The following is a 24,929-nucleotide window of genomic DNA, read 5'->3' on the forward strand; positions in this document are numbered from 1 at the left end:
GAGACTTATGAGTCAACAGCACAGTCCATCCCTAGATCACCTTACACACTGCAGGGAGTGAGAATGAGGTATTACTATCTACAGCAACATGGGACTCCACACAAGATCCAATGAAGGAGAATATTGGGAATGTGCAAGACCTAGTACAGCATGTAGGAGGGCTACAAGTGGGGAGCAGAATGAAGAGCTTAGGAGCCAAGTTCTGGAGAGGCCACAGGCATAGACTGGGTACCTGCAGACACCAGGGAGGCTGAGGGATGGTTTCATGAGAAACAAGAAAGTCCAAGCCAGCTACTTGAAAGACTGGGAGGCCAAGAATCAGATGTGGGTAAGGTCTGGACCAGCTACTGGAGGGATTTATGTGTGCTTCTGTCATTGCATGCAACAAGTGGAGAGAACAGCAATCCCCACCTGGATATACTGAGTGTGTGATGTATGTATTTTGCATTACAAAGCTTCCACTCTGATCAAAGAAAAGAAAAAGATTAGGTGGATATTGTGTGCATGTGCCTATTAGAAATACACACTTGGCCTTGTGACTGACTGGACCTGGAAACATAAAGCTGCCACAACCTTGCTTCTATGAAATTACCAGAGTTGAAAACTCCTACAAAGACAACCTGAGAATTTTGTAGCAACTTCAGTGGAGAATACAATTATGTTGAAGAACTGAAACACAGCAAAATGCTGTCATGCATCACATGGTGAATTACTCTGCTGCAAACTATAAATTATCTAAGAGAAAGATGGCAATTAAAGTGAATTTTTTTCTCCACAGAAAAACAAGTTCTGAGAAACAAACTAATGAAAATTTTTACCACTAAAATTCATTTGAACAACCAGACATAGAATAATTAAGGTAAACATGGAATGAAAGGGTATGCCACTGTTTTGTATACAATGTAGTTAATCTTATTTAATTAAAAAAAGTTAATCAAACCTCATGTTTTAGAGAAACTCTAAAATTAAGAGTTTTATGCATATACCAGGAAAGCAGTTGTATTTACAAATGCAGTTTTGCATTTTGGATACCAGTGACCAATAATTTCTTGTCAAGTTGTATATTTTCTTAAGTTATACACGTTTATATCTGACAACATTTCCAGACTACAGCTTAGCCCTGCACATTGCCTGAACAATTGAGAATTCAAATACTACTTATTTACACTCTTTTCACCTGCACAGAAATCATTATTAAAAGACAAAAATTAAAAATTGTTATTTACCTTGGTTTTTATACCAAATTCATAAACAACTTCTTTCTCTTCATCTCTCATTATTGGAATCTTTGAGATATTGTTGACATACACATGACCTTTAATAACTGGTAACAAGTCAAAACAAGCTTCAGCAATTTTCTTCAATGCCAAAGAAACTTTCTGGCAGTCAGGATCAATAACCTTTACTGATGACGAAGATTCTAAACTGGAACTGTATGCTGAATCACTGATTTCATAGCTTTTGTCATGGAAAGCCTCCTGCATTGAATTTTTAGTATTTCCTATAGCAACAATATCATCAGGCTCCAGCTTTGGTGGCTCACTATCCAACCTCAGTCTCTTTGCACTTCTTGGCATGGACACTGGCTGTTGTGATCGTTTTTCAAGATGATTTGATGAGCCTGGAAACAACTGCTGATTTTGCACATCATTGTCCTGATCTTTGCTACTATCAGAATTAAAATTGCTCCCAGTTTTAACAAAAGCAGTTGATGCAGATGCAATCGCCTTGAACCCACCGATTTGAGCCACAGGTCCCAGCAAACTTGGGCTGTCTGAATTTGCACATTGGTTAAGATGAACATTGCCTTTCAGAATGCTTAGTGTTCTTGCCCTTGCAGATAGCTCTGGATACATAGTATCCAGTATTTTCACAGAGTTCTCCTGGGGAACAGCTGGAGCAGCACTATGGGCTACAAGCAGAGGAAATCTTCCTGGGACGGGAAGCGCATGCTTCGGAATGGAAGTACAAAATTTCAAAGGTGAAGAGTGAATTCTTCTACCCACTGCCACTTCTGAGGGTGAGGGAGAAGAAATTAAAAGTGCAGATTTTACTGTTGGAGTATCTGCTAACGGAGACATGAGGGGAGGAACAGGAGTTGCACGTAGTGGAGATATCAGGTCATCAAGAGGGGAAAGCAAGAAAGATTCATCAGCAGAAGGCATGACTGGGGACACGGTACATGCAGCTTTTGGAGGAGTAGCAATCAAAGGTGGTAGCAAGGGGGGAAGAGGAGGACCCATCTCTTCCCTAATTTTATTTATCATCTCAGATAAGCATTTTGTTGGCACAGAAGTATCAGCATTTGCAAGAACTGGCTGAGTTAGTTTGAGAGCCTTTGTTTTTCTTTTATCTTTAAACAAACTCTTCAATGGCTTGGCATGCATTACTTGGGCAGCTGTCTTGGTCGAAACAGTCAAGATTTCAGATGGTTCTTGCTCTTTGCGCTTCATTCTATTGCTCTTTTTGAGAGCAACATCCACACATGACTCTGAGTCCAACATACATAGCTTCTCAAACTGTGTTTTTTGTGGCTCAGAAGGCTGCATAACTGTCTGACAACTGCACTCGACATCAGATAGGGCTGGATTTGAAAGACACTTGACAAAAGTGTTTTTTCTATTGCTACAATCCAAGGTAACATGAGTGCTGTTTTTTCCCATGTTGCAAACAGTGGAAGTTTGATTATATTCTTCAGACACCGATACCCCCATATCACCATGGTGTAATAAATTTTGCTCCACATTTGACTGAAGTTTTTCAGAATAATTTTCCTCTAAGAAATCACCCAGTACTGCCATTCCTGTATTAAATTTACTGTTTTTTACAGCCAGTCCGCAATTTTCTGAGAATCTGGTTAACATCTGCGGCAACTTTTTTGAAGCATTTGGCTTCACAAAGCTTTCTTTTTTTGTTCCAGCTTTTTCCAGGCTTTTCTCACTGTCATTATTGTATCCAGCTCTGTTAGAATCTACCATGCATTCATTAGCACCATCAGTGTTTTCAGAGGTTACTAATACACCTTCTCTTTTCCAAGAGGCAAAGTCTTTAGGATAACCCTCCACAACCACATTTGACAATTCATTTGCAATAGCTGGAGAGGTGTAGGTTTCACAGTGTGTATCCATATCCACCACAGTGTCTGCTTTTAGATGAGAAGCTGTTAAGGCTGGTCCTGGGTCCATTGTTGAATGAAGTTCACATACTTGGTCATTATCACCAACAATTGCACCAGTTTCCTGAGCGCACACCTCAGTTTTCCTGGTAGCTCTCAGTTCTTTCCTGAACATGGGAACACGTTCAGAGCATTCCACATATCTAACTTTTTGTATAGAACAGTCTTTCTCTTCAGATCCGTTGTTCTTTTCTGACGCATCAAAATAATTTTGAGACCTTTTTAAGGCATTTTTCCCAGATGCCTCAAAGCTATTAAAGTCTTTGCTTTCTCTGCAAGCTGTTAGTGAATCACTTCTACAAAGATCTGTTCTAAGCTCCCACATAGAAGTCCTACATGCTGACTCTTGACATTCAAACTTTTGGAGAAAATTATTCTTCTTGTAAGAGTTTGCATCCAGTGTATGTGATTTAACAGATGACTGAGGTTCTTTATCTACTGACTGTTCCTTCTCATCTGGAATTTTCACTTCATTTTTGTATATGTATTCATTCTCAGAACAGTCCAGTTCTTTGCATGCGTCTTTTTCAACAGCTAGAATCTCAGCACCCTCTTCCAAGGTTCCTGAAGAACAGTTACATTCACTACCTGTAACACAGTTTTTATCTCCTTTGTTTTCCCATGTATGGGAAAAAGCAGCCTTTTCTGTTAATTTAGTTTCAACAAAACTGAAAACTTTCTGAAGACTGACATTTAGAACAGGAGGCATTGTGGATTGCAAGCCAATTCCCACTTGCACAGGATTATCTGTTTCTTCAGCATTTATACAGCTCATCTCCAAGTCCCTTTTAGTAGAAAAGGACAAGCCACTACTAAAATCAATTTCTGAAGTAGGCTGGCAGATCACCTCTGAAATATTATTTTTCTCTACAACATTCTCTTCCCAGTTAAATGCACTGGAACAAGTCACCAATTCCCTGTTTTGTTTATTTAATTCCCCTTTCATTTCATCACACTTAACATTTTCAGTTACCGAGAACTGAGTCAGAGGTTTTTCAAACTGTGCCCGAGAAATAAAATTACAGCCTACTAAGGCAGAATCAGTGGTATCCACACTGTCTAACAACAGCTCCCTGCTTTCCTCTCTAAAATCTTCTGGATTATCTTTGAATTCAGTCTCTTGAGATTCTAACATTCTAAAGACCTGGGTTTTGGACAACCCACATTCCAGTGTACTGCACAGATTGTTTTCAGGTTGTTTTATTTCACTTTTTATTTCTCTAATATCTAACAGAGAGGATTCATACTTAGGTTCACTGCTTTCTAAATCAATAATGCACGACATATTTGATAGTGCAAGTATATTTTCCAAGCCTGACTTCTCTTGTGATAAATTGCTATCATTTTCTTCCTGGTGTGGTTTGCCTTTTAAATATCCCCCCTCCTTTTTATCTACTGCTTTTCCTTTTTTTGCACCATAGTGTAGCTCTGATGTTTCAGCTATTTCTAGAACACTTTCTCTGTTAAATTTCATGGGTAGTTCAATTGTCTCAGGTTTGGTTATATCAATGTCTTCAGTTTTGAGCTGTTCATCATCCTTTGGAAAGGCTGGCAAAGCAATCCCCTCCACACCTATGCTTTTGTCTACATCATCCACAGACAATGAATTTCTGAGTCCTTCAATAGCAGATGCAGGTAAGTGATGACTAGAGACTTTAACAGTCTCTGGTTTGCATTCTCTGTCTGCTTTATTTTTTATGGTTTGTACATATTGTTTCTCCAGTATCTCTTCACTGTCATGTTTTATTTCAGAGCACTGAGAGTGTGCAAAGGTCTCAACAGTTCCAGTGTCTGCCTCTGTTTCTGTAATTATTCCCTCCCCATTATGCTGTATCATTAGGTCTTGAGGATGCTCCACTTCACAGAAGGATTTGGAACTACTGAAATCAGGCAATATATTTTCAGAGAGCTCTCTTTCATTATTTGCCTCTGCACAATGTCCTTTCTTCTTTATTGCAGGTGTTATTTCCTCTCCAGTTATCACTTGTTTTATGTTTTCCCCTGCATCATCTGACACATGAGTTACTTTGATTACATTTTTTGATTCATTTTCAACCACTTCATTCTGTACCAGTATTTCAGATTTCTCTTCAGAATCTTTGCTTTGAAGCACAATGCATTGCTCAGGTGGCAAATGAATAACATTTTGGAGAACAGATGCTGCCCTGGGAGTTTCCCTCTCTTCTGATGGTCCATCTCTTTTTGTTTTCATTAATTCACCATGCTTTTTAGCTGTACCTCCATAATCAACAGCACTGATTAAGATTACATTCTCTTCTATTTGCTCTACTTCACCACATTTTTCTATCTGATTCTGAGGCTCGAAACTGGGTGACATAAAATCAGTTGAGGAACCTGCCTCTTCAGTGTGCATGTCCTCAGAATCTCCTTTCTGTTCTACGATGGCTTCCAATTTATGTGCTGTTGCTTCAGTTAGTTCTCTCTTTGCAGTTTCCATATTCTCAGAATTCTCCTCAAAATGATCTTTGTTAGTTTCCATGTTTGTAATTAAAGTGTCAGCTTCATCTTTCTTTGCTTCACCATCACTCTCCTCTTTGCTTGACATTTGTGGACTGATAAAAATATTGGTTTCATTCCATCTCAGGTTACATGAGTTTTCTGCATCAAGACCAAGCTCACATGACTTGCTCTGTCTATTACTCTCCTTGCCAAGACTGAATACTTTACAGCTCTGAGACAGAAGTTGGTCATCTTCTAAAATAGCCTCCACTGCAGAAGCACAGCTATCAACTTCCTCATCACTGGAACACGTGACTTCTCCACAGACTATATCCTTTAATAAAAAATACAAAGTTAATATTCCAAAGCCTGGTATGAGTTTTAAGATCTGTTTCACTAAACAAATTCATTGCTGGCCCTGACATGCAGTGGTTTTGAGAGATTAACACTGACCAACAGCATAACACTTCTCCATCCTTCTCCTCTATGTTATTCATAGGAAATGGAAAGTACCCTTGTGAAAAATCAGAGACTTCTTGCCCTACCTATTTGTATTCTAAGATGACTGGGAAATAACATTTGAATAGGTTCCCCTCAGTTTTCAATACTGCTATGAAAGCCATGCTTATACTTTACAGGGGTTGGGACTGTAAGTCCGCAACACTGGGAAAATAAATTATTACAGAAGTTTAGGCATGGGTGACTTCATTTTAAACACACTCTTGAAAATTATGCTTTGCCCCCTTCCACAGGCAAAAGCAGTGGCAATGGTAGAAGATGAAAAAGTATCCATCTAGATCTAAACACTCACACCAAGATCCTTTCGGTACCTAAGTAATATTTATATGCCCCCATAAAGCCCAGTAATATAAAATCACTGTTTTTGCAGTAATTAGTAAGACCAAGTTAGTGCCAAGTCAAACACACCATGAAACTCACTTGTGAAGTTAGTGGTGAAAGCTGTACTGGAGAAAGTAGAGCAGGGAGTGGCCTGGCCCAATTCAGTATATCCATCACATTTCCACCAGGGCCCTTTAGCTCCTGATCAGAGAAGTCTGAACTGCTGTGTGCTACATCTGTTTGTATTATCACATCCACACTTTCATCTTCACTACTGTGCAGACAATCTTCAGTCTTGCTGTTCCCAACACCATCATCTCCGAAAGGCTCAGTGCTTGCTTGAAGTTGCATGGTTGTTATAGAATTTTGCTTTCCAGCATTTTGCAGTGAAGAATACCAAGTTGGCTTTTTGCTATCACACTTCCTGATCTTTTGGTGGATTTGTACACTTTCTAAGACAAAAAAAATATTCTTAAGAATTTTCCTCTTCCCATTTTTTTTTTATAGAGCTAATACATCATAGCAGTAAGATTGCATTACAATCAAGTGCTCCCATAAACTAGCAGTAGGAAGCACATAATATTACTTTCAGAAATATTTTCAAAGAGATCAGAGCTTGTTATTCACACACAATTCTTTTTTCCTGGAAAAGGTGTACAAATGTGCAACAAAGCCCCACCCCCCCACCTCTCTTGCCAATTTTTGAAATCTGGAAAGGCCATACTACGTAACACTGAGCAAACAGTCCAATGATTTGGGTTTTTTTTCAGTTTCAGCCCAGTAACTGATGCTCAGGAAAAGCAGAACAAGCATGAGGTGACATTCTTTACTCAGGCTGTAATTCTCAGCTTAAAACAACCTGCAGCTTTGAGTCAGCAGCTGCAGAGAGGCAGAACAACAGCAGTTCTGTGCTGAAAGAGGGTAAAAAGCAAACCCAAAGCAACAAAAAGAAAGAAGTATTTCTACAATATCTAGCTCCTCCAACAGATGAAAAAGAGGAACTGCCTAAAAGGGACTGTTATGGAGAACTGCTTCCTTTTGTAAAAGCACTGTAGCTTCCCTGATAAGATGTGCATAGGAATGATGGGACAGGACTCCTGGAATCTGGAGTTCCCCTTGTGGTGGATGAGAAAAGACACTAGAACCCTATACCCCTGAGACCCATATTCTAAACTCTTCAGTTTCTTGTGCTTGGTTCTTCTCATTTGATTGACCCTTGATCAAGAAATCAAATTCAGATTAGCAGGGGCCAACTGCCTAGCTGCATTTTGAAGCTGAAGCCACAAATTTGCTGCATTAAACTGGCAGGACTGAGGCTGATCAGCAGGCAGGAGTGAAGTGAATAAACTGGCTTATGAAACAGCTCTTGTACTTTGGCACCTTTTCAGCAGATTCCACTGGAACATAAACCAAACCTAAACTCATTGTTATCTACACTGGTAGCAAATCTTCACACTTAACAAGGATAACAACTTCAAAGCTCTTACAGTATTTCTAAAGCCTGCATTACAGAAAACCAAAGGAGTAGAGAAAAGAAAAATGAAAGATTAATAAGCACACTCTGGAGAGACAACTACAGAAATACTAATGCAGTTTCAAGGCACCTATTACTCTTGAGGGCATATGGGAAATGACACCTGTTATGTAAGGTTCAAGTAGTTCAAGTTTGCTGTGAATGGACATGTGGATAACACTACTCAGAATATTTTTTATTATTACACTATATATCACATTAAAAATAAAAGCTATCAACAAACTATAAATTTTGTTCCTCTGTTTCACTAATGTGAGAATTAATGCACCGTTATCTATTAGTGTTCAGGAGGTATGAACGAAGAAAACACCGTAAACTGCTTCTTAAATTTTACAATCTGAACAATTTACCATGTGTTTGCTTCAGAAAAAGAGTACCTGCATCACAATTCATCTTCTATACTGTAGAATTCATAATGAGAACATGAAGATATAAGTTCAAAAGCTGAGTTTTGACTATTTTATAAATAGACAGAGCAGTTGAGAGTAAAAGATTTTGATTTCTCAATTGCCACAGCAGATAACAACAGCTTTTATTTAGAAGAGCATTCCAGTGTGTTTGGTTGTTCAAATTAGTATCTGCAGTCATTTTCAAATATTCTAATTGCACACACGCTTGACCAGAGAAACACCATGGAAATTATTTAGGTCTGTCAAATAAAGAGTTATACAAACAGTACCCAACCTGACGATAATCCCAAGGAAGAATACATTAATGCACTTGCAGATTAATATATTCAAATTTACTGGAACTTACCTTCTGTAACTGCCATTCTTCTTTTTTCAGGCCATACCTTATCTTGAACAGAAGCTGAAAAAAATGTACCAATATTTATTTTTTGTCAGAAAAAAGAGGCAGCTTCAAGAAAATTTCAAGACTTTGCATGCCATCTCACCAAAGATGTGATCATTTTCCTGATTCTGTCTTCTTCCTCTTGCAGTGTCAATGCACATCCAGAGTTCTTCTAATAAAAGCTTTATTTTTTCTGTTAAAATGAACATTTTTATAAATTGCAACCTCAATTGCTCAGAGAGCTAAGAATTTATGTTTCTTTATTTTTTCTCAGAACACAGACTTGCTTACAAGAAAATACAAAATGCCCACAACCAAAATTGAGGCAAGGGACATAGGGACATTTTAGCTTCAGAGAAACAGAAATGCTAGGTGGCACTGATGGATTGCTGTTTTGGCCATGGCCACAACACAGATTGAAAGGACAGCTTCAGAATGCTTTAGCTTTTCCTTTCTATAGTGAGGATGGCAAGAAGTTGTAGCAGCCCCCGGCATAAAATGTAAAAGTAGATTTGAATGTAACATTAACTTTCTAAAACAATTCAGGTGAAACAAAAACAAATAGGGAGGAAATCTTTTAGGAAGAAAGTATTTATATCACATGCTTTATGTTCACTTGGTAGTAACTCAATCTTACCAGGGAGTAACCACATACTAAATGTGGCTGAACTAATTGTCAGGTCACAACTTCAATAGATACTCTAGAGTCCTAACAGCACCACTGCTAGGTGGTGCCAAAGAATCCAGTTCCACCACTGAAAGGGCAGATGGAGAGGGGAAAATAGAACAAAAATTCAACAAAATACATAAGTACCTCACCTACTTACGCCAAAACTATAATCAGATCTAACAACCAGGAAATAAGATTGTTGCTTTTGTGCAAATTCCTTTAAGTCAAAGACAACAGCAAACTCCTACTATTTCATGAAGAGACTTATTAAAAAATTTCAGCACATAAGAGGAAAACATGCAAAATTTACATGACAGCCATTACCAACACTAGCATCTTCTCACTAGTAGTAAAAGCCTTGCTGCTAGTTGAAGCACAAATAAGAGCTTAGATCTCAATTTCCCTACTTTGCCATTAAGTAAAAATTAAAGCATTAAATTGGATACCAATTTAGTACAATCCAACAGGTAGTAAAAATATGACAACACACACAAGAGTGGACAAGGTGCACCTGCCTGGAAATTGCCTTTAGAATTTCTATACAATTCAAAAGCAATTAAGAGTATTTAGAAGACAGCAAAACTACAAAAAATAAATATGCTTTAAGTTTGGCCTCAGTACTTCAGTGAAAGCTTAGAAGGAGTTTCCTCCACTACACAGTCAAGTTCAGATATTTTGTAACAGGGATCTTAGATCATTAGGGGAAAAAAAGTCAAGAGGCTAAGAAACAACTCTAAATCCTGGATTTCCACATGGTTTACAGCTTCATGTTGGAGTGCATTCTGCTACAATTTCTGTCTTGCGTCTTTTGCTCCGTATGCTTCCTTTATGACTCAATAACCTTCAAAGGGTTGTTTATATTTTTCTCAGTGTTTGCATTCTGTTTTATAATTGCACATCAATTGACTTCATACATAGGGGATAGACAAGTCATTTTAATTACTGCAAAAATTAAAACAGCCATCTATTGCATTAGTTCTTCATCAGTGTAAAATATTTATATCAACTACATCTGCTCTTACACCATTTCTGTCAGCAACCTCTGTTTAAAAAATGCAGCTCCAGAAAAGCTGCAATAAATTCATACTGGTTGATTCCACACAGAGAATGGTTTTGCAAAAAAGTCTTACCTTTGTCTATATCTGTGGTATGACCTTCACTTGAACTCTGGGTCTCCGCATGCTTAACTATTAAAAGGTGGAGAGAGAGAAAAAGAAATGTTCAAATGGAACAATACCATACAAAAATCTGAAGGCAATCAAAGTTAACACTTACCTTTTCTGCTCTTCTCGTTAAGTATACCATTAAGTTTTCCCTGTTAAAATAAAGAATAATAACTTTTCACGCCATACATAGTTTTCCAAGCATGCCTACTCTTAATTATTATGAAATCTAAAACATTTCAAATTGATGCATCAGCTGGAAAATTACTCCCTCTTAAGGTGAACTGTTATGTTTAGTTACTCAGTATCACCAAATGTAATTTTACTATTTCAATATCTCTGTTATTCATAGCTTCCTCCCACCTCCCCAAATACTAAAGGAAGCTTTATCCAAAAGACCAGGAAAATCTGACTTGTGCCTTCTTTAGCTCCTTTTCAAGCCTCTTCTTTTCAGTTTTCAGTTGTCTTAAGTCCTGTGTATGCTTTGTTGCAGCCTCTTCAAGAAAGAGAACCAAAATTCAAGTTAGAAGTTACAATATAAGAGATTCTAACTACAATGTGAAATAAATAATTAAGTGGTATTGGTCACAAGTTTGTAAATCAAATCCCCAGGAAAAAAAAAAAAACCCAAAACATAGGTAATGTGAAATACAAATTCACTTAAATGATATTTTGGTTCATTAAGACAACTCATGCATAGAAGTATGCCATCTTAGAAGATCACCATTACTGTTCTGAACTACTGAAATACATTTGCTACTTTTCTTACTTACATGAAAGAATGAAAAGTGGGTCATATGGTAATATAACTGTACTGTAGGACAATATGCACCAAGTGAACAAAGCGAATAAAATTAAGAATGAGGTGCAATTTTTTTCCCGTATGTTTTCTTCTCTTATTTAGAAGAAGGCTCTGGTTCAAAGATGAAAACACCACAGCTAACTGCATTAGAAAGATGGAGTTAATACACAGACAACAGAAAAAAAGATGAAAATTGCCTGCTGATCAGATCAGGTCACAGAAGACATTTCAAAACAAAGAGCATTAAAAATGTAGGTTGGAGGTAGGTTGACAAAAACAATCAAGAGGAAAATTTCAGACTGTCAAAAGATAACAGGCTACAATATGGGGTCTGGGATATTTAATGAACACAGAAAAGAATAAAACAGATAAATTAGTCACTCGAATTGGATCCAATGCAAACTATTTCACAGTATTTTCTTCTATCTCTGCCAGAATTAGAGTTTTTTGGGGCAAAAGAGTATGAAAACCTTGCTGCTACATAATGGAACTCTAAAATGCTCATCAAAATAAAAACCCTATACTTGTGCTTTACAGTAGGATTGGGGGATTTCTAACACTGAGATACAAGTCACTCAGTTTGCTGTACTTTAAACTGTGGTAAGCACAACTATAAGTGTGCCATGAATGAAAATGTTTGCCTTGCCAACAGTATAGGAAGTGAAGTGTCAGGATGTTTTATGCATATCCACCTTCTACCACAAAACAAGAAAAATACAGTGCCACGAGGTAAGTGCTTTATCTCTACTGAAAATCAAAACAAAACAAAAAACAATTGCCAGAATATTTGTAAGTCAGAAAACATGTGCCAGGATGACTACATATTTAGATATTATTATAAACATGACTAGAAGAATCCTGTCAAGATTATTACAATGCTGGAGCACATGCCCTCTGAAAACAGGCTCCTAGAACTACACTTCACTAGCTTGAGAGTTAAAAGCCAAAATCAGAAAAACCTTAGAAGGGATCCAACAGCAGCTTTTGTGCACCTACAAGAGGGTATCAATAAGATGGAATGAGCTTGTTCAGTGGTGCATGTTGGGAGGATGAGAAACATCAGGCATCATTTGAAACAAGACAGTTTCTGACTGGATATAAGGAAAACCTTTTTCACTATGAAGGTTGCCTGGACAGACTGGGCATACCCCATCCTCTAAGGCTGTCATTTTCATGATAAAAATTCCCTCCAACTTCATTTATACCATGTGCCTAAGATACTCAACAGAAAACAATTCTGCAAGAGGGTTAATGTGACTGAGAGACTAAGCACCACACATAGTACTACACAGCATTGATTCTTGCAGCCTCAGAACTAGAAAGTTGCAATTACTTCTTTGGATAAAAAAGAAATCAAAAGATGGAGTAAGACAACAACACAGTAACACAACATAGAAAGTTACCTTCAAGTTTCTTCACTTTTGTTTCCAATTTCTTTCTCCTGTGAAAGAAAGGTATTAATACATAATTTTTTGTATAGAAATGTTATATGGAAAGAAAAAAAAAAAATTCTAGCCCAGAACCTGTGAAACCAATGTGTCCCTGAACCTGAAAACTTAAATTGGTGGCATGTTGCTGACACTGTCACACAAACAGCTGCATCTGTTACAGAGATGGTTTGCTCACAGAAGAGTCAATCCACCAATCCAGGTACATAAATATAGCTTCAGCTACAACTTGGAGTTGCAAAACCAACCCAAGAAAACTGACTTCTGTTTTTTTTGTGTTTTTCTGATGTAATGCAGACTCGTTAGTTTTTAATTTAATTTAATTGTTTTTAAACAATTAAGCCTTGCTTACAATCAAGACCTAAGCAATGAGGTAATCAGGAATCAGGTATCAGCATGCAGGATCACTTACGTCTCCCAGCTTTTTATTCAGAATATCTAGGTGTTTAATAAAGCCAAACTGAACCCTCAAAATAATGCATCTTGAGCAATTCTGACTTCAGCATTTCAAGCCCTACTTTATATGCAAAATATACACAGAACTGGGGAGGAGAAGAAAAAAAAAAAAAGTAAACACTTCTGTTACTTCTTTCTGCTAAATCCCAATATCCCAGATGCACTTTCCAAAACCCTTGTGATAAGTAGAGGACTCTGTCCTGACAAAAACAAGCTACCAGTGCTCACTGATCACTTTCAGGAAGAACACAGTTCATCCATTCCTCATATTAAAACTTTCTGGATGTGCAACCTCTAACAATCATATTACTGGAGTATATTTGACAACCCAGGCAGAAACAGGATGACTGAGCACCTTTGGGCAAGTTCAGTAATCAAAATATTTATACCATGAAGTACTTAATAGACAGATTCTCTTTGCCCTTCTCAGTCTGAATGCATTCATATTTAACTCTCTCTATACTTAAATAACTTTGTCAGTCAAGCTATAAGCGAGAACTTCAGAAAAAGATCCTCATATAACATCTTTGCAGGGAAGAAAAAGCAAACAAAAGCCAGAAGGATGTCCTTTAAAAAACAGCATGTAACAAAATTCTGTTCCTCTGTATGTTATCTTCTGACTTATGCACAGAAGTACTACATTTACAATGTACGGGCACTGGAAGCAAGGACGGGCGACGTGGGAGGACTAGAGAGATGCCATTCACCACTGCAGGGAGAAGATTCATGCAGCCAAAGTTTTATTAGAGTTCAAGCTGACCAGTACTCTGAAGGACAACAAAAAGAACTTTTTAAAATATGTTAACAGCAAAAGGAGGATCAGAAATAACATTCGTCCATCACTTGAGAAGATCAGATACCAAACAGACAGGGACATAGGTAAAGCAGAGACGTTCAATGGCTTCTTCACCTCTGTCTTTAGTACTGATGATTGGCCTAAGCAGCTCCAGAGCCCTGAGTTGGAAAGACCAGGACCAGGGGGATAATAAACTCCCAGCCAACTCTGGACTTGTTCAAGACTTGCTGCTTCATCTGCATGCATGTAAGTCTACGGGGCCTGATAGGATTCATCCCAAGGCAGTAAAAGAGATGTTATAACAAGACTTCTCTCCATTATTTTTCAATGGGTTTGAGTCTAGAAGTTGGGAAATGTTCTGATATTCAAGAAAGCAAGAAGGAAGATCCTTGTTATCATAGGTCTGTGAGTCTTATTCCAGTGCCTGATAAAATTATGGAGAAGGGTATTCTGGGTGTTACTTAAAAACATTTGAAAGACAATGCAGTCATTGGTTCATGGGTTCACAAATGGAAAGTTAACTTCCTTTTATGACAAGATCACCCATCTAGTTGATTAGGGGAAGCCAACAGATAGGGGCTTTTTTAGATTTTAGCAAAGCTTTTGATACTGTCTCTTAGAGTATCCTTCTGGACAAAATGTCTAGCACACAGCTAGACAAGCCTGTAATACTTTGGGTGAGGAACTGGCTGAGAGGTCAGGCTCAAAGAGCTTTAATCAATGGAGTTACATTACGCTGGCAGTCAGTCACCAATGGGGTTTTCCCAGGGCTCAATTTTAGAGCCAGTGCTCTTTATGTTTTCATAAATAAATGGGACACAGGAGTCAAATGTATATGTTAAGTAAGTTTGCAGATGATATTAAATTAGAAGGAGCTGTATATTCCCTTGAGAGTAGGCAGATCTGGATAGACTGGAGTAATAGGCAACCACCAACAATAAAAAATTTAACAACACAAATTTGAGATTCTCCCCCTGGGACAGGGTAAACCTGTAACGTTATACATACAAATTGAGGGTCAAGAGGCTAGAGAGCAGCCCTGTGGAAAGAGATCTGAGGGAGAGAGATCTGAGAGTGAAAGAGATCTGAGACTGAGAGACTCAATGATGCTGAGGTCCTTTCCAACCCCTAAGATTCTGTGACTGTGAGAAAACACCACAAGTACAAGCTTGCAACACTCAGATTATATTAGTTGGTTTTCTTTGGCGAGCATAAGTACCCTTCCATACAACACTGAGAAGTCAAAGTTCCCTGATACAAGCAATTTAGAGACTAGGAGTATAACAGGGTTAAAAAGCAATTAAATAAATTCATTAAAGAGTCCATCAAGAGCTATAAGACACAAAAACACACCCATGCTCCAGGCAAGGAAGCCTTTGAGTAACTGGTTACTGGAAAAACAAACTTTGGGAACTATCAAGTCACATCTTCACAGTATTTTGTATTATGACAGCAAAAACAGCTTCTGCATTTTTGAAGCCAAATCTCTTCTGCTCAAACATGCTGGAGACTTTAAGGCTTGAGCTGTTTCTTTAGAGGCAACTATTTTAAGGACTGATTTTAAGTGCAGACCACTTTGGCAGTATCATCTTTCTATTGGCCCAAGACCTATAAGCACAACAGAAACAGATAGCAGTAGCGAATAACAAACTAACAAGCACTTAAAACTGGAGAAGCTATGGAGTCTTCTCCAGTCTCACCCTGCTCTTAAATACCTTTTCTAAACAACCACCAAAAGCAACTTCAAGACAGGATAACAGTTAAAATAACACTAACTTTGAGAGGGTTTGCTACAAAATTCAAGACCATTCTTCCATTAATTCCCTGTTCTAAGAACCCATAGGCACAAAAATCTTAGCAAAATGGAAAGCATAACTCAGCAATGTACAAGACCAAGTTCTGGACAAGGCAAGAGGAAGAAAAAAAGGTTGTGAGAAAAAGAAGCATCACTCACACAGCATCACTGTTTGCTATTTCTTCTTTAATTTTAACATATTCCTGTTGACTCTCCCAAAAAATCTTGAGAGAACTCTGTGGAGAAGGAAAGCGTAGTTAAAATATGTTGAAGGCAAAAAATATAGATGTCAGATACTTCACCTATTCTAATGAAAACAGTAGACAGCCAAAAAAAGTGTACACAATGAGAAAACAAGCAAGCTGCAAAGTTAGATTATTCTTTCTCTTTAAAGGCCAAAGTTATAAGAAACAAATAAATCTCTATCTATAGAGTATGCCCCTCCAACATCACTCTGGATAAGAACTAAAAGCTGAAATCAAGATCAGAACTATTATAAGCCATACATAATCCTGCTTTTTCTGAAAATGTGCCATCAGAACATTAGCTAATAATGCTTGCTGAGGGAAGAGGATTTTAAAAACAGTTCTAATGGGGGATTAAAAAACAGATATAGTGACAAGACAAATGTTAATATGCTACTTTGTACCAGCATGCAATACAAGAAAGAGGGTTGGGTAGTTTTGTAGAAATATTAGTTAAGATCTAGAAAATATACATGTTTAGGTGATTTGAACAGTCAAAAGCTTTTCTTGTGTAAACTAAATCTCAGCTAAGGGATGGGAGAGAAATTTAGAATAAACTCAAGTAGCTAACAGCATAAAAGCCTATGTTCAAAACAGTAACAGAAGCGAACACCTATTCTGCACAGACCTTCTTTTAGTAGTACAAGTTTTAGAGTTCAGTAATCTAGTAAGATCAGAACAGAAAGGAATTTTAATGTCTCTTCTTTCTTTCTAAATAAAGAACTAAACCTCAAATTATCTGAACAAAAGTCATGGGAACTACAAAAGCTTGAACTATTTGCCTAGCAGAAACCTGCTGCCATTTAATTAATTTCACATAAAAGCAGAGATGCATTTTCCAATGAGCTGGAAATAACAACTGGGCTCACTAAAGCCTGCTTCACTAAGATAAGCATTAAATTCATACATTTCATTCAACAGAGAAAGTGTAAGTTATTTAAACCTTACAAGCACACCTTTTTCTCTTCCAATTCTGCTTTCAAGGAACCCAGCTCTTCCTGGCACTTTTCCAAGGGCAGGATTTTCTGCAGCATCTGCTCCACTTGGCAACGAAGAGCAGAGATCTCTCTGAAACAGAAAGTGTAGTTGAAAAAAAAAGCTACCTAAGAACACAATACCTTTATCCTCAGTGTTCTGATTTTTTAGGCAAGTGTCTGAATACCTTGCTTTCCTCTTTGGAAAAATGCTGTGAGAGAAACTCAAAGCCTTTTAAAAGTTTAAGTGTCTTTCCAACATTTTACACTTAAAAAAATAAGTTCAGATTTAAAAACATTACACTAAGCCAAAAGCTAGATGCAAGCAGATGGCATGTGCCTCATCAGAGTACTGCCCAGTTGCCTATACAAGTGCCAGAAATAAATGTCTCTACAGAGGTAGTGCTGTGAAACAGTCCAACAGCAGGATTCTTCAGCAGGCAGGATGGAGATCACAAAGACTGTACACTGCCTCTTCCTTAAGAATCAAGTGGAATGAGCAAGGGCACAACAGCCACAACACTAAAACAAAATACTTCATACAAACAAGCTTCATATATGCTTACATTTAACCCCCACCAAAAGATGACCTCCACATCTCCACTGGTCTCTTCAGGCTCTCATGTAACATAGAGCCAGAAAAGAATTTCAGGCAGGTACTGTAGAATGAGGACATATTTCCCTCCTCATCAAAGCTATCTTGGCTAACTGTGGCCTCAGAAGCATGGCAAGCGAAAGGCTGATAATAAACATTCAGCCTAGACCCAGGGCTATTGCTGTTATGTCAGACTCCTAAAATTGTCAAAGAAATGCAAAACATAGTACCTTTATTAAACAGTTTAAACCAAACTTACCGTTCAGCAAACTGGAGCTGTAATGTCTTGTTAAGGTAGAAATTCAAAGCATTTTGTCAGGTATCCTTAAGTATATTTCAATCCATTTGCCAAGAAACATCTGATAAAGACTTCCACTCAAAAAACACAAAACTTTCAGAACTATGTGTTTAATTGAACCACTTAAATATGTTTAAAGTGAATAAGCAGACCTCTTATGTCACAGGAAAAAAGCTTGGTCATTCTCAACAATGCAGATTTCAAGTAGCCCATATTAAACCATACAGTAGATACAGCCTTATTTTCTTTACAAAGTCTATCCAGTCTGTTATCTATTACAGACACGACCTATAAACTTTAAGCTTAAATAAAAAGCCTCAAGCAGCTTTCTAATAAATGTTAATTTACTAATTCTGTCAGAACACTAGTAGGAAAGTAAAGGATATCAGTGCATTTCTGTTGATACTCCACCAGCAAACAACTATGAGGGGAAAAAAAAAAAAAGAGAGGTTACTAATTTTCTCAGCTGATCTTCATAATCATGTCTTAGGATGCCTTTCGTTTTGCTTCATAGACAAATAGAGTATAAAACTGGTTTTCTTTTTCTGATAATAGTCAATGTAACCCTTTTGTTTCCTTAAGGTGTTCAAACCTCAGGTTGCTTTAAAACAGGAAAACAAACAACAAGCAATTACAGTAATTTGTAGCCCCTATTTGCAGCTTAAAAAAAGGCAAAACAAAACAAAAAACCATTAAGTAAAAACTGTAACATACATATAATCAAAAATATACATATAATCACAAAATCACATCCTAATTCCTAAACTCAAGGGATGTTTTCCTAGAAGAGCATACGTAAGTGTAAGAAAAATTGTTCAAAAGACCCTAGAAGGCTCCATCTTTACACTATTCCCCTAGCAACCATAAAAAGTTAAGACTTACATGTTGGATCATGGGACAGCACCAAGGAAAGCTACTCTCTCATTTCCTCAAACGTTACAATTTTTAAGAATGGACAGAAGGACAACAAAGAGAAATAACACAGCAACTACTCCAATACAGGCAGGGCTGCATGACTGTCCTAGCAACAGTAAGGAGTAATCAAATAAAAAAAAAAAAAAAAAAAAAAAAAAAAAAAAAAAAAGAACTGCAAGTAGTTAAAGAAGAGGTCATACCCACAAGAAATATATGCACTAGCAGAGAGAAGAGGGACACAGAATTTGAAGGTAGGAAAAAAAACTATGGACACAAAGTAAAGGGGATTTGAAGGAAAGTGAGGGCTCTCAAATACTTTTTGAAAAACGAGAACAAAGGATTGGAATTTAGATTGGCTAAAGCCAGACTGACACATATACAGCAAAAGGTACATGAGAAATAAGCCATTACAATTAGGAGACATAGCAAGGACATCTCATCATAATATAGAAGTTTACAAAATATATCTAGGTACATTATTCCACAGAAACAAATGTGGATGGTTATTGCCAATGGGTAGAAGTAATCACAGAAGAGAAAGCAAACTATGAGAAACATTTTAGAGCCTTGTTGTTCTGAGTGATGTTAAGCCTCACTTTTCATATTCTGATACTTAAATCCAACAGCATTTCACATCTTAATGCTTAGAATATTCTGTTGAAAAGGTTCATATATCCATGCTTGACTTTTGGTTCTCATGCTACATTCTTCACAACAGATAAAATGAAACAAAATCCTTCAAAGAGCTGCTAGTATTTGTAGTAATGTATAAGCTGCTATATAATAATATGATGATAATAATAATATATAAGCTACTATAGCTACAAAATAGCCTTTTTTGAATACCATTAAACACAAAATATTTTAGCGCATAAATTAAGGAAGTCTAACAGTCCAGATTTAGGACCCGCTAGTGAAAAAGTTACTTTTGAGGAGAATTTAGTTTTGTGTATTAATCTATATTCCACAAAATGTTATTTGCTGCATTCCTTTAAAAAAAAGCTTAAGAGCAATAAAAAAGGAAGCAAATACACAAAAAAAGCCCAAAACAAAACACTTGTGCAATGTACTTACTCTCCATCAATCATTTTTTGCTTCAGTGCAATTAACGTGGCTACATATTCATTTATGTTCTGTAAGGAAGAGTCTCAAGTTGGTAAAGAAGTTTCACCCCAAATAACAGCACTATACACTGAAAATAACCCCTAAACTGATTACTGATGCTCTACAGAATACAGTATTTTGTCATCTTTTTCCAGTTCTCTTAGAGAACAGATTTAATAACAAAAAATATATTAATAGACACATGGAGAATGCAGAATCCCCAAGAAAACACGCATACTTAAATGAGGTTTTACTATAAAAATAAAAGCTCTTCTAACTTTGCTTTTACAGTGGATTACATACTAAAAGCCCCAGTATTTTTTTCCTCAAAATCAAATTAAGCTTTGGCAGAATATTACCAATAACCATCCCTAGCTCATATGAACCTACAGATTTCTCAGATTCTCCATCCATACTCATGCTCTGTCCGAAGACCTTCTCTACCCTCTGAGCATTCCAGAGAGGGCCTTCCCCTCATTTAAAGGTAAAACGGACATCGCCCCAAACTTTACACTAAGAAACTTCACACCAGACAACCCAAGTTCTGGAGAAAGCAGGTGAATGGCACTCCTCCCACTGCACCGAGAAAACCTCGAAAGGATACACTTAGAACCTCACTAGCAGGTCCCGCTAGGGACACCGCGGAGATGCGAGCTACATTTCTGCACTTCTCCCGGCTAAATAAAGCTCGACACCGTAGCGGCACCGGTGAGGGGGCACCCACCGCTTCCCCCCCCCCAGCACCACGGCGCAGCCCCTCGCTCCCATCCTTACGCAAAAACCCGGCCCCAGGCGCTCGGGGGTCCCAGGGAACTACTGCTACCTGCTGGAGAACACCGCAGTTGGTGCAGGCCATGGCTGCAGCACCGGCCGGCGGCGGCTGTGTCTCTCCAGGCATCATGGTGACCGCGTCCCCCGCGTCCCCCCCGTCCCTCCCCGCTCCCGTCCCAACCCCGCGCACTCCCACACTCCCATCCGCACGGACACCGACACGGCGCGCCCAAAGCGCGTCACAGTGAGGACAGCGCCTCAGCAAGGACCCTCCTCAACCTTCCCCTCCTCGAGGGTGCCCCGCAGCTGCCTGAATCGTGGCCGCGGAAAAGACTGGACAAGGTGCTCTCTGCAGAGGCGCGGTGAGCACTCTGAAAAAGAATTACTGCCCCCGCATCTTCCCGGGCTTTCTGCGAGTATTATTATCATTTTTATTTCATGTATGGGCGCTTCTGAAAGGCGCTCCTGGAGCAGGCGCGGGATCGGGCAGCTCCTCCGGCCTGAGGTGGATCCCGGAGAGCTACAGGGAGGCAGCTGCGGCTGCGGCCCAGGCCGATGGCGGCCTCCGAGCGGCTGTGACGGACGGGGCGGGGCGGGGGGCGGTGCCCTTCCTGCTGCTCTTCCCTTCCGGTCACCTAAAGCAGCGACTCAGGCGTCACCCTAAGGAGATGTTCGCATCCCCTGGTATGCACAGGTTCAGTGCTTAAAATGGCAGCACAGCGGTTAAGGCAGCATTTTGTGGGAGCGTGCTGCTCACGAGTTCAAGCGTTGCAGGCCGCACACGGTGTCGATCGCTTAGAGGAACAGAAGTTAGGACAGTGACTGCTGGCTCTGTTGCTCCACACCGTGTTACTGTCAGGATTTCCTCCTACCACAGTACTGCTATAGGAAGTATTTAGTGTCTGGTACACAGAGTGAATTGGTTTGTGGTTTTATTTTCTGTTCGGTTCGTGCTGTTGAACCCAATTTACTGAATGCTCTTTGCAACATTGCTGCTGCTTACACAACTTTCACCCAACCTCAAACTTTATCTGTCTCACAGTTTAATCAGGTGCTTCAAATTACTTTCACTGGTCTTCCAAGTAGGTTGTACAGATTCCGCAGGGGAGTCCCTATTCATCTCTAGTCTGCTGAGCCATCATAAATCTTACTTCTTGCTAATAATAGTGCATACAGCTATCTATAGTTAACATTGATTAAGACATTGAAACTTGTCAATCAGCTCCAATATGTGTGTTCTAATCAAACAGAGTATTTCAGGATTTTGAAATATTTCTACTTCGGGAACATTGCAACAATATTGTAAAATACTCATTAGAGCAGGAGTAGAGTTTCAGTAACAGTGTCACTGGAGTCAGTCACTCTGAGGTCTGCAAATTTCCTGTGCAAATAGCCCTTCTCAGGGAATGGAGCTGAGTGCTGGTTGGTTTAGATTTGAGAACCTGAGGTCATGGTTTGGTCAGGTAACAAGGGGCTTTTTCAGGTGAGATAGTAGGGTTCTGCAGAAAGAAACCGTGCTCTATCAGAAAGAAGTGAATGGATATTTTCAGAAAAGTTCAGTGCTTTTTGTGACTATTCGTGCTTAAACGAAAACACCCTTAAACTTCTGTTTTAACATTGAAGATGGCCTAATTTCCTACTTGTTTATAAATCTTCTGTAGAAGTTTGTAAGTTTCCATGCTTTACACTCTGAATACATGGAGAACTAGGCAAGTAAGCTTTAGCAAATCCATGCCATTTTATTTTTCATGTTAAATTGCAATTCCTTGACAAGAAGGAAATAATTTAACTCTTTTTACACACCCTTGAAAACCAGTTATTTAAAGCATTTCCATAAAAAAAGGTAAGATATTTAAAAATTTTAAACAAAATAGTATGAAATAATGTAAATTGTATGTTTTGTTTTGTCTCTCAGTTGCACTTTAGCTTTGATTATGCCAAGAAGAAGAGAGATGATAGGGCTTGGAGTTTCAAAGTTCAGCTTTATTAGATCTCTAAATCTAGAATTTAAGAAGTTCTGGGTTCAACAGTAGACTTACATAGGGCTAAATGTACCATGAGGCTTGAGTCACAGAGACCTTGATCTATTTTGTTGACCTTAAAACAGAAAACTGGCCATGCTGATAGCTGTGAGTCTCCTCATTTTTGCATGGGATCATGTGAAAAGAATGAAATCATAGCTATGGGCTACTGTGTTTATTTAGCAGAATTAAAATAACCAGCAGTGCATAAACATGATTTCTTTACTGTTGCTGATAGAGACAACAGAAACAATTCTTCTGTTTCTCATGAATGAAAAAAAGAATCAGATGCTGATGTTCCTAAAGAAATTATGCACAAACAAGAATCTGGTGGCCATGGATAGCACAAAAGTGTCGTCGTCACACCGCAAGTAACTGAAGGCAATATTGATGATAGATGCAATTAGTAAGGTTCTGCAGAGGAAGTGAAGGTGCCTAATTATCTTCACAGCTTGTAAAAGTGACAGCATCATGGTGTCTGTCAGTCTCAGCTTTGTATCAGAAAAGTTTATTAGCTGTAGTAAGTGTGAAAGGAACTCATTCTACTCCAGCACTGTAGTTTTATTTCTGCATGTTTCTCAGGGAGCTATTGCACAAAAAAAAGATTTAAAGGACTGGATGATGTTTGAGATGTCATTGGATTTTTTGCTTAAAGCTTCCTAATACACTTTATAGTTAGGACATACTTAAAGCTGATTTTCATTATCAGTTTATTACTTGGAGAAATTATTACTGACTGCCATTACTGATTAATAAAAATACCTTTTTCTAATATTAGTGAGGAATTCAGAGTATGAAGTTCTGCTTCCTTAAAAAAATGTGTATGTGCTGAAAAAAACAGTAGACAAGTACTGGCATTTACATAAAATCAAGATGTGAAGTAGCAGAATGAAGCAGGCAGAAATACCTCTGCTAGCCAGAAATAGCAGTCAGGTTAGAACATCATATTGTCAGCAAATCAAAACCAAAAGAATCAGCACGTTGGATTTGAAACATCTCTGACTCAAAGGTGCTTGTCTGCTCAGAGACAGCTGCTTGCAGAGGGAGGCAGTCCTGAAGGACAGAGGAATACAGGAAGGCTGAATATATTTGAAGAAGAAGATCTTAAAACTGCAGGAGCAGGCCATCTCCATGTGCTGAAAGATGAGCCAGCAGGGAAGAGGATAGGTCTGGCTGAACAGAGCTTTTGCTGACACTTAGGAACAAAATAATAAAAAAAGAGCTTATGGCCTTTGGAAGAACTGGCAGCCAACACAGGAATTCAAAAATGTATTGAGGTTATGCAGGGAGAAAATTAGAAGACTCAAAGCCCACCTAAAATTTCATTTGGCTACTGTGGTAAAAAACAATTTAAAATGTTTCTATAAATACATTAACAGTTAAAGGAAGAGAATCACCATCCTTTATTGGATGTGGAGAGACAAAGGATGAGGAAAAAGACTGAGGTACTTAATGGTTCTTTGGCTTAGTCTTTAGTAGTAAGAGCAATTGTTCTCTGGGTAGCCAATCCCCTGAGCTGAGAGACAAGGACAGGGAGTAGCATGAAGCCACCATAATCCAAGGGAAGCAGTCAAGTGACCTGGTACACAGACACAGAGAAGCCTGTGGGGCTGGATGGGATCCAAGGGTACTGAGGGAGCTGGCAGAAGTGTTCACCAAGCCCCCTTCCATCATCTGTCAGCAGTTGTGGGTAACCCTGGGGGTCCCAGTAGACTGGAAGTTAGCAAATGGGAACCACACCTACAAGAAGGGCCTGAAGCAATTTAAAGAATATTTTGTCTGCCTCTTAATCCCACCATGATATCTGTGTTATTGCCTATGAATTATTTGAGAAAACAGGATTGGGGTGCATGCAGGAGGAGTGCATCCAAATCTCAATCTTCTTTTCATGTCAAGGCCTTCCTTTTCTGCTTTCCTGAACATAATGTGAAAGTGAAGGGAGAGTATTTAAAGGAGTTAAGATGGAGAGAAAAATCTTCACTCATTGTTACTATTTCATGTTCTGATAATTGGTTAACAACAGTTTTGGTTTTTGCCCTGTCAGGGAATTGATGTTGTTCCTCAAAGGCAGCTTT

General features: G+C 38.5%; 1 protein-coding gene across 1 annotated transcript in view; it reads right to left on the reverse strand.

Annotated features, from left to right (window-relative positions):
• Nucleotides 1–21,045, reverse strand: part of ICE1 (interactor of little elongation complex ELL subunit 1) — a 30,538-nt gene extending 9,493 nt beyond the window's left edge. Inside the window, exons 1-13 of the mRNA XM_071736220.1 lie at nucleotides 20,886–21,045; nucleotides 20,033–20,091; nucleotides 18,425–18,464; nucleotides 17,133–17,258; nucleotides 16,091–16,167; nucleotides 12,840–12,877; nucleotides 11,048–11,130; nucleotides 10,747–10,786; nucleotides 10,602–10,658; nucleotides 8,905–8,994; nucleotides 8,766–8,819; nucleotides 6,575–6,927; nucleotides 1,227–5,969 (exon numbers count right to left, since the gene is read on the reverse strand). Of these exons, the coding sequence (XP_071592321.1) occupies nucleotides 1,227–5,969; nucleotides 6,575–6,927; nucleotides 8,766–8,819; nucleotides 8,905–8,994; nucleotides 10,602–10,658; nucleotides 10,747–10,786; nucleotides 11,048–11,130; nucleotides 12,840–12,877; nucleotides 16,091–16,167; nucleotides 17,133–17,258; nucleotides 18,425–18,464; nucleotides 20,033–20,091; nucleotides 20,886–20,963 (5,838 nt within the window). The 5' untranslated portion in view covers nucleotides 20,964–21,045. The remainder of the gene's footprint in view (nucleotides 1–1,226; nucleotides 5,970–6,574; nucleotides 6,928–8,765; nucleotides 8,820–8,904; nucleotides 8,995–10,601; nucleotides 10,659–10,746; nucleotides 10,787–11,047; nucleotides 11,131–12,839; nucleotides 12,878–16,090; nucleotides 16,168–17,132; nucleotides 17,259–18,424; nucleotides 18,465–20,032; nucleotides 20,092–20,885) is intronic.
• Nucleotides 21,046–24,929: the final 3,884 nt, after the last annotated feature.

Source organism: Heliangelus exortis, chromosome 2, assembly GCF_036169615.1.
Source record: "Heliangelus exortis chromosome 2, bHelExo1.hap1, whole genome shotgun sequence".
NCBI lineage: Eukaryota > Metazoa > Chordata > Aves > Apodiformes > Trochilidae > Heliangelus > Heliangelus exortis.